Source organism: Chaetodon trifascialis, chromosome 21 (genome assembly GCF_039877785.1).
Source record: "Chaetodon trifascialis isolate fChaTrf1 chromosome 21, fChaTrf1.hap1, whole genome shotgun sequence".
In the NCBI taxonomy this organism is placed as follows: Eukaryota; Metazoa; Chordata; class Actinopteri; order Chaetodontiformes; family Chaetodontidae; genus Chaetodon; species Chaetodon trifascialis.
The window spans coordinates 6,664,815-6,684,202 of NC_092076.1; the positions used below are offsets into that span (position 1 = coordinate 6,664,815).

The 19,388-nt window shown below is 44.4% G+C and overlaps 2 protein-coding genes across 3 annotated transcripts in view; one reads left to right on the top strand and one right to left on the bottom strand.

Annotated features, from left to right (window-relative positions):
* dock1 (dedicator of cytokinesis 1) overlaps positions 1–19,388 on the bottom strand; it is a 180,790-nt gene that overhangs the window by 83,248 nt on the left and 78,154 nt on the right. The window lies entirely within an intron of this gene.
* The window catches only part of LOC139349369 (inhibitory synaptic factor 2A), a 30,809-nt gene that overhangs the window by 8,636 nt on the left and 2,785 nt on the right, over positions 1–19,388 (top strand). Inside the window, exons 2-3 of the mRNA XM_070990100.1 lie at positions 3,009–4,242; positions 9,673–9,744. Of these exons, the coding sequence (XP_070846201.1) occupies positions 3,014–4,242; positions 9,673–9,744 (1,301 nt within the window). The 5' untranslated portion in view covers positions 3,009–3,013. The remainder of the gene's footprint in view (positions 1–3,008; positions 4,243–9,672; positions 9,745–19,388) is intronic.

Sequence of the window (19,388 nt, forward strand, 5' to 3'; positions counted from 1 at the left end):
CCACCCTAGAAAGGGGCAGTTGTCACAGCCTTGCGTGATGAGTCATGCTGTTTATGCAAGAGGCCAGGGGGTGGTGTTCCAGCCGGAGGTGAGATGCGAGTGCTGCTACAGTCGCCCGGGCCTGAACCCAATGGGTAACAAATCAGATACGTTGAGCCAGGGACACATCATTCAGCCCGCAGTGCAGCCATGTCAAAAAGGATCAAATTTAAATGAGGATATGATACAATACCATGAAACTGTATGCATTGTGGAGCCCGCGTGTAGGGAAGGGAGAGTAAAGTAATGAGTAAACACTGTTGCTGTCTGTGCTGACACACTACATTCACGTCTCAATATCTGATGCTTTAAAACCGGGTAGCGTCCTGGATCGGAGCCAGATATGAATTTGGAGACGTTGAATATAATGTTTAATTTGGGCCTAGTTGATAACACAGAAGTATTCACTGACCTCATTCGGAGAGGGGACGTGGGGTAACGGCTTAATCTCTCATTCACGACGTCATCCTTTGGACAAACACGGAGAGGACGCTGACAATGATAGGCCAGGAGAGCAATGCCACGCAGGCGAATAGATAATACTCTGGGAATAAATGCCACATGGTCCAGCCTCTGCACAGCCTGAGTAATAATTGGAAAATTAATGTATTGGATTTTGCTATACGCAGCCGTCCTATTAACCCTTTACATGCTAGTATGTCCCTTTTCTTTCACAGCTCAATCAACCTAATGGCAAAGGAGATCAGGAGTGATTAAGTGATCATAATGCATACAATACAGGTGGCGATGTTTCTGGTAGCGCTGTTTCTTTGTGTTTCTACGCTGCCTGCCTCGGCTTTTCTGCACGACTGGTGCTGGCTTATTCTTGAGAACTTCTGAATATATTGTCTGCTGTATGATGCTAGCTTTTACTCAACTATCTGGGTCTGTTGGGGGGTCGGAATATCTTTCCTAATGTCTTATATATTGGGCTTATAGACAGTTTCCACAAAAAACTGCACTGCTCTGCTCTCCTTGGTCAATTAGTCACATCAGTAATTACCTGTCTGGTGAGAATCAAACAGTCATCTGCCAGCACAGCAGAAAGCTGCCGTCTCTAACCTGTCTATATGGGCATGCTGTGCTGTTCTCAGACAGGGTTTCCAGTGATATTACTGAGCAATATTTGGAGAGTTTCGGGGGGGGGGGGGTGTCAATCTGTTACCATGTCTGGGTCCATCTGTTTGTAATGGCTTCTTAAGTTTCAAACACTGGTTCCTTTTATGAAACAACTTCAATGAGGACACTGTTCAAACATCACAGGACTGTTGCAAACAGAGCGCCAATGCCCGTGAGATATTTGGCATCTGGCTACTCTGAAAGTTAGGTATAATGTACCAAGTTAAGATATTATTCACAGCAAAAACCGTTCTGATTTCTCACGCTCAGTGTGGGGCAGGATTTGCTGAATGTAAGAACACTGTATGGAAGAGCTTAATCTTACTATCTCGGGCATGTCTTTATTGGCAATATGACGGCTTTTATTTATATATTCATGCTGAGAAATGTTACTATGTCCCTAGCAGGCAGACTGCCAGAGCATCTTTTGCAGAGACATTACTGAATGATTACGGCAACATTGAAAAATGGCATTTATAAATGATACTGCATGTCTACAAGGGGCTTTTCATGCCTGTACATGAGATCTGACACGATACAGACAAAGACGGGTGGCTGTCTATCTCCAAACTGAGGCAGAAACTGCCAGGGTGATAATGTGAACACAGTAAGACAAAATGTCTATTCTATAGCTCCCAGGTGAATAAACAGACAGGTCTGAAACAGGAAGTCATTCCCTGTTGAATGAGAGCAGTCATGGCAGATAAGCTGAGGAGGGTAATTGTCCCGATTTCACATCTATATGAGCGTGTGGCTTATTGTAAATCAACAGGCAGAGGGCAAATTATATGTGCGTCAGAGCATCAGACTGCAGCCTTGTGATGGCACTGTAGTAGCTGGAAAGGATGATTCATATTATTCCTGCCAAGGATGTTTCTCCTCCGGGGTTTGTTGTACAGTTATCAGACACAGGTTTTTCTGTTCTCTTCTTTCTGTTCGTTTACAATATGAACAGATGCCATCTTCGCATACGCTAGAAGAGTGCTAATGTGCCCACAAATCGGCCAAAAATCCTGTTTTTACTTAATTATTAACCATCAGAGGGAAAGGTCAGGCAGTGAAGAGTCCTGCTGGACCTAATGAAGCATGGAGGCAAACTGCAAACCTCAGGCAGTCTTCAGAAAAGTCCACAGCATATTGCTACTGTTGACAAAGTGCATTGGACTGTGTAAGAGTTCCCATACAAACTGAGACACTAATACTCATCAACTTAGATGGTGAGAGAGGAGGGGGAGGAGGAATTGCTGGTGGAAGATATTTTAACTGGCAATGATAAGCGAATGAAAATAATGCTGAAATTGGAGTTATTGGTTTCACGGAGAAGAAGATTAAATGCATCATGGAAATCTGCGAGGATTATTTTTAGGGCATGCTACAACGATAACCCATGCAGTCTTTCAGTAAATAAACACAGACGGATTGGCAAGCATAACAGATGCTTGCAAACCGGCATTAAAAAAGAAACGAAAGGGTTTTCATGCAACGGGAGACGTACTGTTCAAGCATATGGAAACTCAAGAGTTGCATGACATTACCACACCTTCAGGGTCAAATGTAGAAGCTTTATTCAATGCAAGGCTCACTTATTCCTATTACACTCAGTTTTCAAGGGAAGTGACTTGAAATTTTGCTCCTTTAATATTTGTTTTTGCTGTTCTTTTTGACATGAATAATGACACGTGTCTGATAAAAGCACTTTCTAACAACATTCATTAAATAGCCGCACAGCCCCCCCCAAGTTTAGAAAGAGTGTGCGTTATGTCAAATGGGATGTAACAGTGAGGCTACGGTGTTTGTCTAAGCCATCCATTACTGGTGATTAACACAGCATCTTTCTCCATGCCTCTCAGGAAACATGGTGAGCAAGGAGGGTGGCAAATGCATGCTCACCAACTCAGAGTCTGACTCGGAGGCAGCGCCCTTGCCCTCCACCTCGCTGGCGCTGGAGGTGAAGTATTCCCTGGAAGCCAGTCGACAGGTGAGGAAGAGAAACAAGGCCCTGCAAGTGCGTTTCAAGGATATCTGCGAGGCGCAGAACGAGCAAAGGGAGGCGGAGTTGCAGGCAGCTGGGAAAGGTGGCAAGCCGATCTCATACAAAGTGGCGTACCGCAAGTACATGACCGTCCCCGCCCGCAGATCCATCCCAAACGTCACAAGGAGCACAGGCGTGCAGACGTCCCCAGACTTGAAGAAACGCTATCAGACCTTTCCCTTTGAGCGCAAGAAAGGCCATACCTTTAAACACGTGGCGGCCGTGGAAACTTATAAAGGTCAGAATAACGGTTTTGTCATGGAGGTGAAGCAGTCCAAGGCTGCTGAGCAGGGTTTAGATGAGGAGGAGGAGGGAGCCTGCGGGGGGAGTGGAGTCCGGAGGACCAGGGCTCTGCTCCATACTAATGAGTGCATTGCCACAGTGGAGCAGCACACTGCACCTGATGGCCTGTGCTCTGACGCTCTGCTGCTCAGTTGCTCTGCAGACACAGACTGCCTTGCAGACACACAGAGAGGAAGCGGCGCCAGAGCACAGGCAGAGTACCAGCTCTGCAGCGTCCCATCCAAAGGCAGGACAGGATTACAACACAGGGAGGCCAACACAGACCGCTCGACCAAGAGGCAGCTGCTCAATCTGGAGGAGGGCTCATCCCGAACCCTGCCGGACAGGGCCTCCAAGGTTACGGGCCCCATCGCCTGGAACTCCCTTACCCAGGTGGAGTGCTTGGACAGCCCGTCTGTGAGGAGCAAGCGGAAGAAAGCCCTGCAGCTCAACGGGCTGCAGAGTGAGACGCTACCACGTTCCAGCAGAGGCTGTACAACGCAGGCACAGTGCCACACAGGACAGTTATCTGCCCGGCCTCTTCGGGGCATGGAGGAGCCTCTGTCGCCCTGCACAGGTGGTGAGGCAGGTGGGGCACCGCCCGACCACACACAGGAGGCCTGTAAGCAAATAGTGCCTATGAATCAGGACGGGGATGTTAAAGCACAGCTCCAGGCCATGGAAAATCTCATCAGCTCCAGCCAAGAGACCATCAAGGTGCTGCTGGGGGTCATCCAGGAACTGGAGAAGGGGGAGGCCCACAGAGAAGGGTAAGACATCTCACTTAAAGCCTGTTCTTCACACCACAGATGCTTCAGCTTCAGCTTTTTCTTTCCCAGTGCTGATTGCTATACTTCAGCTCAGGGTACCTGCTGATATGGAGCACCGGTGCGTTATCAGTGCTCTCTTTTTCCCAAACCTAAAATCTGTACAGCTCACAGCACAGAACTCAAATTAACAAAATTTATTGAAGATGACATGAAGCCAGAGAATGCTGCACTAAAAACTAAGGTGGCAGCCCACTTAGATTAGCATAATAGCGGAAAATTCTAGAACATTAACACAAAAAAAAAAGTGGATTGGTCACATCATGGCTGATACTCAATCTTAATAAGACCTCTCTATTGTACACCAGTGCCAGGGATAATTTGCCAAAAAAAAAAAAAAAAAGTTAAATGTCATTTATCGATAAATCAGGTTTGAGGAAAGTGCCTGGTGTTCACAGGGTAAAGCCAAGGAAACATCAGAGACACAGAGCACATTCATGATTCAGCACGAACAGGAAAAGTACCCTCTTGATGTGTCACATTATTTCTAGATCTTAGGAAGCAGCTTGTATGTGTGACAGCTGTTCAGCAGAGTCTGACTGAACCACCCAAAGGGTGTCAAAAAGGAGATCAGAGTGGCACGTAGCGTGGGATGATGTGACTTTCACCTGATGTGCCCCGCAGCACTATTACAGCACAATGTCCTTTTGTGATGATTTCCCTCCAGATCTGACGGAGCTGCTGCGGAACGTATTTACAGACAAATTATCGCACTCGATTTGCCCCAAGAGGTTTGAAGACTCATTGTATGAAACACTGACACAGTGAATGTGGCCTTTAAAGCACACTGAACCCAAAGCTGGGGAACGGCAGACTATTCTCTCTGTTTTTGAATGGAACTGATTCAGCCACTCAAAACAAAACCCTGATTGGTATTAGCTGTAATGCAGCTTGTTTCAGCCAGTAGCTTCCTTTAGAATTAATAAGAATATTGATGAAGAGGACGTAAAATCAGTGTCGCACTTTCAAGTTTTACTTCGGAAGTAAAATACAAAACTGGACGTTTAATAATTGGCCTCCTCCGGCTGCATGCCCTGTTTATCTAGCACGTCCAAGGCCTTTGAAAAAGCCATGGCCTGTGAAAAAGCCATTTACTGTCCAGTGGATACTGAGTATATACAAAAGGGCTGTAGATAGCATCTAGGCCGCTGAAATAGAGGATTGTCTATCCAAAGGGATGAGGCAAACAAAATGGCCAATTTGTTGAGTGAATTGCTAGGGCTCTGCACTCAGATCCCTATCTGTTTTGACCAGCACTGTGGCGAGGTACAGAGTGAGAAAATCCATATAATCAACATCATACCAACCCAGAGTCTAAAGCCTCTGGGAATTACACACACCGGTCAAGCTTATAAACAAGGGGCATACAACCACAAATGCTTCGAAAAGCAACTCTCAATATCAAGTTGACTGAGCGACGGAGTAAGCCTCCCATCCAACTGGGCTTGAGTTTACACATCTAAAAAGACAATTACTCTCCTTCAATCCTGCACAAGGCAGCCATAATCTCCTTATCGCCAAACTCATAAAAGTGCATTGTGAGTGGAAGCGTGAGCAGACATGTGGTGCAGCACGGGGAGCCATCTTCTGCGTGCTTCCAAACACATCTGGCTTATCAGATGTGTCTAAAGTGGCAGGTGGGAGAGGAGAAGAGTGGAGAGGAGGGGCTTGGTTTGTGTATGAAAGTTAGTGACGACTGTTTAATAGTACCATCTGGTCACACACATAAAGACACAATGCATGCGTTAATTATAAAAGCCTACATTCAGTTAAAGTCAGTGAGCAGTATAAGCCTCTTGTAATCCATCTGAGCCCAAGCGAACCACTGCTTTTCCATACAAGCACAGTCGTCTTCTTCTTGTACATATTTCCAATTTCCAAAGTCGGATTTTTAGCGAACCAAGCAAAAATTGTAATGCTGCTTTAGTCACACCGCATTAGCTTCCTACTGCCATTACATAAATGTCAGTGACACAACAAATAGGAGTGCCCGCGGGCTATAGGTGAAGTGTGCGCGCAATTACATCTGATATATAAGTGCTTGTGTTGTAGGACATCCATTTTTCATTGAAGGAAATGCAACGCCGTGTGCATTTCATCACCAGACGTGTTCACGACATGCCGCTCAGACATGAATTGAAATGCGATGGCTCATGTGCTGAGGCGAACAAACACTCAACCCACCGCCTCACACATACAAACACACACACAAACAACACCTACAAAGGAAAAAATAGCACTTTCATGAGCTTTGTTCCTCTTGATAAAAAGGAGGGAATGAAGGAATCTTCCATTGATCTCTGCTAAAACAAACTAAAATTCAAATCAGCTGAGATCAAAAAGCCATTTGACCAGAAGCTGGCCGTAGTGATGATAACACCATTTAAACTTTCATTCCTCCGATCTGTGTGAGGAAGTGGCATGGACAGCAAATGTGTGGAATGGAAAAAAAAGGAGAATAGAGCAAGAAAGTGGGAGAGTTTTTCAGTGATATCCTAAATGTTCCTCGACACAGAAACCATGAAACCTCAGCTGAAGTCTTTACGGTGAAGACGCCAGACAGAGGCGCAAATCAAAGCTGCAGCAAATGCCTCGTTGTTGCAATTGAGAGTAAACTATGACGCCATTGTTGCTGGATTCAACCACTGGATCTGAATTTTAAACTCTGTGATGATGTATTTCTAACTGCTGTATTCATAGCTGACTTTTACGCTTCAGTGTTTATGTGCAAAGACTTGCACCTATTTTCTAAAAGATATTTTGCACTGAGGATTCAACTGGGAATCTAAATGCAAGTCACCTAATGCCGGCACACACATATGCATCCCTCAGGGTAGCGCCGTCCTGGGCGTACAACTCAGTGTAAAGGGTGCTGTGCAGTTCTACATCATTGGTTGCATCAACAACACGAAGCTCGGGAATAAATTTGCTGCATCATCAGCCAGTGTTGGCAGGCCGGACCCAATTAATCACACTCATGGGGACTTGTTGCCTATTAACACTGCGTATGTGTCCATGTTTTTATGTCTTTGGACTCCCACCCACTCAGCGACCTTTGGAAGAGCTCACCTAGAAGCACAAAGGGGGTAGGGTGCATGAATATATTGTTAATGGCACTTTTGGCTTGGCTCTCCCCGGGGAGGCCTGCCGAAATGAGCTCTGCGCCCTTATTTTCGCTTATCAACTCAGTGTGAGAGAGGGAGGTGGCGAGGGATGAAAGATAGAGGGAGGACGAGATCCAGACAGCGTGAGGGTGAGAGAGCAGGCGAGTTGTGATCCAGTTGCCCATGCACCCCACAGACTGCTTATTGATCGGCTCACCTGGTTGGAAGGTGAAGACGGTCTTGAACTTCCCCACTGTCACCCCCTACCCCCAATGCCAACCCCCTTAATTACGCTTAATCCAAGGTGCAAACCTCCCTGTATCACTACCCTTGTCCTCTCCTCAGACTCTCCCCATTACCTCATTCTGCGACAGCCTTAAATAAAAATATTGATATCAACACCTCTAATATACCTGTCACAGCATACAGCATAGAAAGGAGTAGATAAGGAGGGGAAATTTATGACAGCGGTTTAATTTTTATTGGTGCTGTACCTTATGGACAGCGTGACAAGAGTCCCTGAGAGAGATCTGAAAAATGTCTCTGCGCCTGCGAAGATGAGAGACGGGAAATAAATGTGAAAGTTATCACATTAACCTCAATGAGGAGAAGAATTCAGTGGCTTTTGCAGCAATGTCCATGTGGGAAACCTTGTTAGAGGGTCAGTTCATCCAAATTACGAAAAACAAACAAACAAAAACGCATTTTGTCAATTACCTCCAGTGATATCCAGCCTCTGTGATTACTGCCTTCACCCCAATTCAATGGAGGTAAATGGAATTCCATGTTATTACTGTTTTCACACTGAGGTCTGCAGATTAGAGTAACAAGAAGAACAACAAGAAAAAACATTGCTGTTCATTCGTTTTAATATATTTTTCATTGCTGTGAGCAACACCAATGAAATTCCATTGACCTCTACCGTAACGGGGTGAAGGCAGAAATCTCAAAAGTAGACACGTGAGGAAATAAAACCAAAGCGATATCATAACAACTGGGTGCCACTGGTAAGCAGATGTGTGTAATTCGGGTGAATTGACCTTTTTAACATCCATATTTGCTGTGTTAAAGTCAGCTGCACAGATTTCATACCTCTGTGCCGATGGGGCACTCGAGACTTGTTAAGACAAAGTATACAAGCAAAGGCTTTCTACACCTACAAATGTTTCCATCAAACTAAAAATGAATCTTAGTCAGAGGGTGGTTGCACTTGCTATTATCTAATATGCGTGACAACCACAGTGGTTGATGCCCTGGTCACATCTGTACTGGGGCTTCTAAGGCTCAATTCTATTGACGCAGCAGTGCAGGTCATAACCACAAAATCCAGCCAGCAGAGGATTTCCTTCTCGTGCAGGTCATTGGTGAAGTGAGTCCACAGTCCGTCTGTTGTAACATGTCATTAATCAGGAGAAACACTTGCTGTCAATCAATATGCACATTTCCACATGCTAATCCAATGAGAGAAGCTATTGAACCTTTGAAGCATGTAACCAAATAGATCCATCAGGGCCATCACCTGGTCTTTAGATGCCCGTGAGGAATAGGGATCTATAATGGGAACTTGGTTCATGACGATATTTTATCTCAGCTGACAACTGATAATAAAACAATAGGACACGCAGGATATGATATAATAGGATATTGATGGGTTTCAGTGTGAATTTAGGAAATCAATAGCGCAATGAAATAAAGACGGACTGGTGGTATAAAGCCAAAGGGCTGCTGTCCTAAACAAAACTGTCAAATTTTATCTGCTTTGAGGACCCATTAACTTCAAATGATTCTCAGCTTTTTCATGTAGTAAATGGTTCAAACTGGAAATAACTTGCCGTTTGCTTTACAGCAATCAATGGCTCAATCAATGGTGGGTTTTCTCTAGCGGGTAAAAGAGCTTGATACTGGGAAAAGTAGCGGAGGGATAGAGGATGTCACATTGGGCTCTGGGAAACCACGTCAGGCATTTTTGTCACATTTTATAAATATAGATGTACAGCCGAGACTCATTGTAGCCTAGAAACTCATCCTGTGTACTAGTTTGCCTTGCCTGACCTCCAATCAGTCAACCACAGCTAATGGCCGACACTGCGCTCTCTGTGCCCTGGCTGGTGGACACAGGCCACTCAGGAGGCCAGCGTGACTCCTCATCAGCCTCATTTACTTCTGCCCTGCTAACGAGGGACGACAAACAAGACGAGAAAGGAAGGTGCGAGGGAGCGGCTTAACGAGTCCTGTAATTACTCATTCACGACTCTTATCTTCCCTGCAGACTCTCCTATCGAACCGGACAGGACACGGCCAACTGTGACACATGCCGGAACAGCGCATGCATTATTTACAGGTGAGTGGTCATTCCTCTTCAAAGACACGATGATCCAAATGTGCCCTGTCCTTTCTCCTTCAGGGAAAGTGAACAGGTGGAAAAAGGTGGTGGTGGCGGTGCAGAGCGGGGGAAGGGGCAGGGGACGCAAGACTAATGTGGATGCTGTTAATGAGCACATGGGGACGTGTGACATTTACACACCACGCTCTCTCTCTGAATATATACATCTCTGTCAGCCTCCCGGGCGACTCTTCACACCCCTTCACTCACCGGAGGGGTGTGTAGCAGGTGTAAGGATGGCTGCATTTAGAGACAAAAGGGCACAAGGTTGAAAGGCAGAGAGGGTACGCACTACAGAATGAGTGAGCACAGGGCAGCGAAAGGTGAAATTAATTACCATCAAAACATCATGAAATTTCATGACTGTGTGCCGTTGCCAAGCCAACTGATCCCCTGCATACTTTCAAATTCGGCTCAATTTATTTGACAACCAGTACAGACGTGAGTCCAAAGTCATTAGCCTGCCAGGGTGCGTAGTTTATCTCTTTATGAAGGCATGCGTGCGTAGAAGTACGTGTCAATGCGGCGCTGCCTCGGCTTCTTTGTGTGTGAACGTGTTTCAATGACTGCATGTGAAATGATGCTGAGAGAGGAAGTCGATCTATCGATTGGTCGGTCGGCAGAAAATTAATTGCCATCCATTTCAATAATTAATTGTTTCGGTAGCTTTTCAAGAAAAAGTGTCTGCTTCCAGCTTCTCTGACGGGAGGATTTGCTGTAAACTGAGTCCCTTCTGGTTACTGACTGGTGGTTCTTTTGGGCTCTCAGAGCTTGTGTTGGGTATTCAGGACTTAATTTTTAGACACTTTAAAGACTACACTAAACTCAAATTAATCAAAAACAAGACAGAGGATCAGCAGCCCCACAGCGGTGCTGTGAGCTAACATGCTCACAGTGACAATGCCAACATGCTGATGGTCACCCTCTCCTGCTGTAGCCTGTTTGATGGACAGGTCCTAGTTTTGCAGGTTTTAGTCATATACCCAAGCAAAATTAAAATTTTACCCCGATAACACTTCAGGATGAAAAATCAAGGGAGTCAATGGAATTTATGGTTTAGGGACCTTGAATATATGTATTAAATTTCACAGCAATCCATCCGAGTTAGCTGTCAGGATATTTCACTCTGAACCACAAATGTGAACCTCGTGGCGCTGGAGGAAAAGTCAGAGGATCAGCAAAGCTATTAGGATGAATCCTCTGGGGACCATGAATGTCACCGCAAACACTTCATGGAAATCCATCTAATAGTTGCTGAAGTATCTGGATTAAAGTTGTTAACTGACTGAAAGAGTGACATTTCCATGCCTGGAGACATGCTGCTCGCCTTGCTAAAGGAAATCCACACATGAATCATATGATAAAAAACACCAGTACTTACAGCCCTAATGTGAAACTGCATGAAGTCACCTCACAGTTCAGTCTTTGCTTAACACGACCTGCATGTGCACACGCGTATGTCTGTCTGTTTTTCATGCTGGTGCTTAGAAAAAGTACGATTCCAACAATCAGAAAGAACAGGAGGAGGGAAAAGATGAGAGAGACAAGAGATTTAAAGAGTAAGAGGGTGAGAGGCGATCAATAAAACTGTTTTTGTGGACACTGCTGTTCGACTCAGTCGGCGTTTTGCCTCTGATGAGCCATTTAAATCATTTTCTGTCCCTGCTCTCAATAACTGATAAGCCACTGGCCAAACTTCAATTGGCCTCTGAAAATGAAGGAGCGGGGCACGGCTCTGTTCCCTCCGATGTTCGAGCTGAGGAAGGTGCATCGTGTCGTAAAGCGGGGCGTTTCAATCGCAGCAGGTCTCCCACATAGCTGCGGGGTGGACAACAAGAGCGGTCGCTTTTCCCACAATTCAATGACAGCAAGATGAAGTGAGGCGGGCTGAAATACGGCACATGATGTGAAGGACACGGGAAGAGCACAACACAGCAATAAGAGGTGGTGGATTGAGCGCAGGGTTAAAGGATGGATGAAATGGGACAGACTGCTGAGACGGGAGCTCGCCTGGCATTATAAATTAGTCAGCACCACGTTTTAATGCTAACTCTGTATGATTTGGCCCTGGAGAAGAGGAGGCCTCGCTCCCTCTGGTCTACCTATCCCCATCTCAGCTGCATCTGAGTCTGTGAGGACAAAATGTGATAACACGTCTAAATTTAAAAAAAATGAGCGATTCCATTAAAAAGCTCTTTTTGTCAAGATATTCTTGGCAGCTCACAGCGTACCTATAATAATCAGCGGTGTGTTGGGAAAGGTGCTTCATTTAAATATCGCCGTGACCTGAATTCCCAATGAAGGATTAAAATATGTAAAACGCAGGCTGCAATAAAAGCTATGATTAAGTGTGCCCATTTGAACACGAGCCAATTATACATACATGCCAGTGAGTTGTCAGAAATACCTGTATCATCTAAATATTTCTCACCTGTATTTGAAAAACCCAGAGAGAAACCAAGTGAATATTACAAAAAGGTGTGACAGACAAAGTCGGGGTAGATTTGTCCCTCGACTCGGTCGATGCCGATCACGCACACAATGACAACTGTCTTCAAATCAGGCGCTATATTAACATCAGAACCCCACGTTCGGCTTCCCAGATCTGCCACAATCAATTGAAACGCTTCATCTGCGGAGGAAGTGCAGAAAAACACAAACTCAATACAAAATAGAAGGCTCGTTTTTGACAAACCTTGTCGGCACCTGGCAGGGTTTCAACTTGACAAAGGGCAGAAATTTCGAAGTGAGATGTTTGAAATCTGTTAAATTGATCTGAGTTCTCCTTTAAGAGACTCGCTTGGCATGGTGAATTGTGTTGATTGGACACAGAATCAAATATAGCAGTTGTATTCACACAGGCAGGAGGATTAAATGGCAATCTAATTACTTAGATCTCCATGAAAACAACCTCTCTGGAGGTGGAGGAACACAAGATAGGAGACAGAAGGAACACACACTGTACGTGGGAAGAATAGCTGTCTATAATATCTATTAGGATTTTTCTTTTTTTTCCGAGAGTGTCTTTGTGTCAGGGCCAAAACCCTAACTCTTATGTTTATGATGAAGCTCATGACCGGAGTGGACATATGGGTCCATAAATCATTTTAACGCAGCCCGGTAAGGAGCCAGCCTTGCACTCTTCAGCATAATCAATTTGTCCAAGAGTATATGGCATCATCTCAGAGCCCATCCTTAGCATAACAACAGTGCCAGATCAATACGGTGCTGTGGTCTGTGGGTATGGACTTCAAACAGAATACACAAGCTGCTGTTGTCTCTTGTCCTTGTCTGGTCCCGCTTTCCTCATTCTGAACCATCCTGAACTTTGCCTTTCTTTCATCCTCCCTCGCTAACTTTCTCAACCTTTTCTGAGGAGCATCTCCTCCTGACGGCTAACAGCGTGCGTCCAAATGAACCTGAGGATTCGGCGCTTAATGCAACGCGCGTGACATTATGGCAAGAGAAAAGGATGAAAAGATTATTGCGATTCATTCCATCTTGCCAGGTGATGTAATATTTGTTACCTGAGAGAGGTGGGGGCGAGGGGAGGGGCGGCGAAAAGGAGTCAGGGAGTAAGCATGGGAGACAAATGCAGGGAGACGCTGCAAAGGAGGAAAATGAAACAGATGGGATGGTGCGGAAAAGCCGGGGATTTGAGATGCATTCCACTTATTTCAAGTCCACAGGCATTAAGCCGCGATGCGTCCTGACGCAGAAACCCTGTAATCTCATTTTCCTCACGCTGCATTTATATGGGCTAATGTGCTGATCAAACAGGGAGATAGGTTTAAGTGGCTGCGATTAAGGAAGTTGATTGGGGAGGTCCCCGCGACTTGCTATCATTGTTCACAACGGACTACAGCTACTTCCCGTTTCATTTCGTCAATAGCTTGCATGTCTCGCAATTAATTCAGAAACGGGGACCCGCAGCTGATCATTAAACGATCTAATGATAAAACATTCTTTGGATAACACAGTGCTGTGCAAATAAAAGGATAATAAAAAAAAATAAAAAGGCAATGGGTATTTAAAAGGAGGGAAAAAATCCAATCTATTGTGCACGGCTATGAAAATCAATTAAGCGTAGCTAAAGGCTGCAGAGCTGATTACATTATAACATATGGAAATTATTGAGGAGCAAGGCTGTCCTACCGCACGACTCTGCTGGGGGAAGATATCTCTTTTTGTGCAAGCATAATGATGTTTCCCAACATGGTGGCCAGCTGGTTACCATAGCTACAAGACGGATCCTCAGTGGGACAGACAGTGCGAGAGGACAGCGAGGACAGTCAGGAAGAGCACATTCACACCCGAGGAAGATAAGGGAACAAAAAGGGAAGGCAGGGTGAGAATGTGAAACAGGCAGACAGAGAGAGGGGACGAGGGAGACGAGGGAGACAAGGGGAGATAAAGGCACACGGGTGTTTAAAGAGGGGGAGAGGGCAGGTGAGAGGCGCCGATGTCAATGATGAGATGAAGTGAGAGGTGAGCTTTTTGTTTTTCTCGTATGTGCATTTTTTTTTTATTTATTCATTTTGTTTTTTGGACGACGGGAAAAGAGAGACAACAGGCAGTCAGAGCGAGTGCAGGAGAGAGGTTAAAGACCGACGAGGTCCAAAGTGCCGTCTTCAATTTGTTCCGAAGCGACGAGCCTCTGGGGAGTGGCAGCCGGTGGACGGGAAAATGCCAACAACGCTTCACTTTTCGCTTTCAGCTAAAAAAAAAAAAATCAAAATGTGGAGAGACGCGGCAGGGCCCGTGACAGTTTCATCAGGAGATGCTGATAACTGGGCTGGATAGAGACTAATAAATCTTTCATTAAAAGGCCTTTTGAGTATGTTTCAATGATGAGATGATTATCTTTTCACTCCCCAAATGAAATTATGCAGATTTTTTTTTTTTAAGTGACATTTGCGTTTTCTCGCTATGCTTTTCCCAAGCCACAGGCCACTTTGCCCCCACTCTGTTTGATTTTCTTGGCAGATTGAGGGCTATGTTTCTGTTAAGACTAGCAAATTTAATTAAAGAGTCGACTCTGCCTTACAAAAATAAACAGCTAGGGCCACAGATGTGTTCTGAGCATCACAAATCTACAGGTTGTTCAAACAGGTGGGCTGAGGATCTTTGACAGTGTGTGTTCAAGGATTTAGTCTGACTACAATGCAGCTATTGAGCTTTATTAAGCCTACCTGCTAATACACAGGTAGCATGTGAACCTGAAAGAGCATTCAAATGATCGTAGCTGAATATTACTTTCCAATCTGACATCACACACACGTATCAAGCAGGATGAGCGGTGTAAAAGATGTCAGGTGAGGCGTGTAAACACATCTAATCCAGCAAACTGAGATGTATAAACAGCGTTTCTGCACATGAGCTCAGAGTTCAGTGTGAACCTTCATCTGTTGAAAATCATGTCATGACATTTCTGTTTCACTGGGCAGCGTAGCACAGGATCCAGCACGAGACACGGAGGAGAGGGAAGGATTAGCATGCAACAAAGGTCGAAGCACTGATTCGAACTCGCAGCGTTCAAGACGATGTTTGAGCCCTCTCTGTGGCGACTGCTCTTGTAGGCTAATCCCCGGTCGCTGCCGTTTGTTCAAGATCTGGATCGACAGCTCAAGTTAAAGCACCGTCGCTGCGGCAGAATTTTACCAGACGTATTATGAACAGTGGCTGTCCCCATCAGAAAAATGACAGTATTGTTTATTTGCTGCAAACATTTTCCTGACAAGCAGTCTCTTGCAGATGTGCAACTAATGACTCTCTGCGACAGAGATGAAAGTGGCTATGCTGCATCAGCATCAAACATACAGGTGTTTGACAGCAAATGGATAATTTCTCTTCTGTCTATTAGATATAAGGACTTGTTTGTCTGCAGTATGTAGTCATTCTTTGCTCACTTTGATATGATACTTGATTTAAGTAAGTGTAGAGTAAGAGTAAGTCATTCAAAACCTGGTTTTTCCATGCAGCCCTGGCTCTGTAAATGGGAAACAAAGTGGCTTAGAAGGAGGCAGGCAACACTGTTTCAGCCAATCAGCAACAGGTGGAATTCGTGCTTTTGCACAGGACAAAGGTACACCAGGCATGCTAACGTTGCTGAGATGCAATATCAATGATTTTCAGATTGACTAACCTCACCTTTAAACTTAAATTTAAGAGGACACCAATATCTACAGCAAGGAAAATAAGCAATAAGGTAGAAAAGAAATCCTAAAATAATTCTTACGTGACTGTATAGTCAGTCTACAGAGGCATGAACCTAAATGCAATCACAGCCATACAAGTACTATGATCTGAAATGCACTGATGATGTACAGCACACTCTCAAACGCATGAATTGAAAATACATCTAATGCTCGTACCAATAAAAATAGTAGTTGTTTTTAATCAGGTGTAATGGCTGTGTGTCCATGAAGGGCAATTATCTGAAGCCGTGGATGCACAACAACAAGAGTCTCAGCAGCATTAGAGGCTTATACTGAAGAGCAGGGAAAATCCTATCACTGTTAGAGTGTATCTGTGTGTGTGTGTGTGTGTGTGTGTGAGAAGCACACAAAACTGACACAGCATTAAGCTACAGAACTTCCCCAAAGATGCCCAAAAAATGGTAGAGATCCGTCTTTCTGTGCCTTTACACAGTATTAACTGAAGGTTTTTTAAGAGATGAAAAAGGCACAATGAGATACTCAGTATACCGCTTCACCAATGACACCAGCACGCGCTCATTACGCTCTGACAAACACAGCCATTGATCACAGGATCCTTTGATGCTGCCTTACGACAGTTACTTCAGCTGAAAGAGCCTGTTAATTTTGCAGCCTGTGAATTGTGTTTAATATCTGAGCTCGTGTTTGACTTCAGAGGACATCGTGATCTTGTTTTACGTCATGACCCTGAGGGCTGTTCACACATGTTGTTCAGTTCCCTTGGGTCTGACCAAAGGAAATCTCAATTATCCAGAAGTGGCAGCAAAGTGCATTTATAGGAAAAAAAGGACAAATAAAAGAGTACATCGTTAAAGGAATCAGGAAATGCAAGACACTAAAATGATGAAATCCAAAGCAGACTGGATAAAGCAGGATAAATTACACAACATCGGGTAAAAGCATGTTTGTAGCCGAAGGTTTTTAGATGGAATTTAAAATCAATTTAGATTGTTTAAGAGCTGATTCTGACCGCTACTGCTCAATCAAACTTTGAAATGCGGAGGATTTTCGCAAATGAGAGAAGCTTATTGGCAGGCTTAAGGGCAGGTTCTGGGGTGTACAGGCAGCTAAAGAGGTCTGAAATACATTCTGCAGCCAATTCATTTGTGATACACAAAACTGAGACCAGTGCAGGGTAAAAAAGGGCTGTTTCCTGGCAGCTGCTTTGCTTTGGACCAGCTGTATGCCAGAGAGACTTTGAATAGTTTGAGCAAAGGGAGCTGCAGCGGCTGAGGTGAGACAATATCAAAGCATGAGCGAAGGTTTTATTTTGGAGATATTACTGAGCTGAATGAGACACCAGGACAAATCTCTATTCCCAAGTGTCAAAAAAGTAATTTGGAGCAAAACCAAAACACAGACATTTCGTGTGCAGGAGCTTTGGATGAAGGCCTGCAAGGTTTTCCTGAAATTTAAGGCAGAAGATTCATTGATGCCTTTTAGTTTTACTTTCCGTTCCAGGTTCATACATAATTACAAATTTTGGTACACAAAAGGAGAACAAAGATTTAGAAATTTGAAGTCACCTGGCCTGTCAAGCCACTTGTTCATTGGCTTATCCTGCATGATCAGCACTGCATGAACCAGGAAATTACAGTTTGCTGAAACTGCACATGCAACTGTTTCCACGTGTAGATAAACACTGATCTCCAAGGTCATTGCTGTTCCCAGTTTTTATGGAAGATCCCCCACAAATCTGCTAGAGATGTCATATTCAACTATATGCAGACGATACGATGATTTATTCTTCCAAGCTTGATGTCTCGCAAATTCAGTGAACATTACAGTCTGATTCTATTGAATTGAATAAGAAATAAGTCCCATTTTGACTCAGTGATACAGAGATTATTATATAGGTCTTTGTAGAAAAGAACATTTTCACTGGAAGCAATTTATTTTTTAATGTATTGTCTTTAACTATCCTTCTTACTAGTCTTATTTTATGTACATTTGTGTTAAGCGCCCACTAAAAATGAGATGGTTCATCTCAAGGGATTCACCCTAATAAATATGATACAAATGTGCATGTGCAAACTCCAACACAGTCAACACAAAGTGAGGTGGATTTATACCAGAGTAATTAACAGCCTGTGATTTATTGCTAATAGCTGCAGTGTTCTTGGCCCTGGCTAAAGGCCTGAGTCAAACAAATGCAAAGTGCTGAGTGTCTGGTTCAGCACCCAACATTCACTTGAGTCATTGTCAGACACCTACAACTGTCTGTTCTATTCTATTCACTGTCAAAAGCACGCATGTCCATACAGGAGTGTGTATATGTGTATTTATACGTCTGTACCTACAGCTCACTTGCAACACAATCATTACCAACATCCAGTACTTCTTTTGATGGAGTTCTATTCAATGCACACTTTATGAAGAAGTCAGTCAAAAAGATGTCTTAGTGTTGCAGCAGGCAATCGTTACCGATGCCTTGTATTTCAATCAGAGCAGGCAGTTTACTGCCAAGATCACCTTGACACTGCATAATCTCTCACAGTGCTACATGGTAGCCAGACAAACTGCAGTATTCATGAAGTGGATCCTGCTGCCATTATGTAAGTCTGTCCCTCAGAGTCTCCACCACCCCGACGCTGGTGGCTGGAGGAAGCTTTAGCAGATTAAAGTCCTTTACACTTACCACAGCTGGGGCTGTAATCTGAGGTTCACTTAACAGAACCTAGCAGTCAGATGTGCGCGGGCGTGGGATTACAACGATGGCTGGTACAGATAAATCCCGTAGCACCCTGGGGAAACGTGGAGTACACCAAGAAGGACAAGACTGCTTGCGGGTGCGTGTGCAGAAATCCCGCAGATGAAATCCTTCGGCATCCCCATTACCTCCTGCCGATGTTGTAATATTGTGCAGGGATCAAAGTAACATGATATTAACTAAAATCCTAAAAGGCTCACATCAATACCACGGCTCTGATCTCAGTTTTAGCAAAGCAAATGATCTTTGGATGAACACCTCCTCCACTGACCCAGCGGTCCTCACTGGGAAAAAATACTAATGGGCTTCCCTCTCGCTTTATGAATCACAATAAGAATGCAAATAATTCTTCTTCTTCTTCTTTTTTTTTTTTTTTTTTTTTTTTTTTATTAAATCGACCGCAGTGGCAGACACAGCAGCCAGAGTGGCCAGCCAGATGCAATTAAATAAACAATCTAAATTGGGAGATTTTACTGGGAATAAGGATGAAGTAAGCGTGGAATGTAGGTCACTCTACCAGGCTGAGCAGTGCTGTGACAGATGCTTGCGCAAGGGTCAAGTGAGAACAGGCCACAACATAGATACTTAATATGGTTTGAGGGAGAGTGGAGAAGTCAAAACATGTCGACATTAAAAGAAGCGCGAAGGGGAAAGAAAGCCAGAGTGGATGCAGA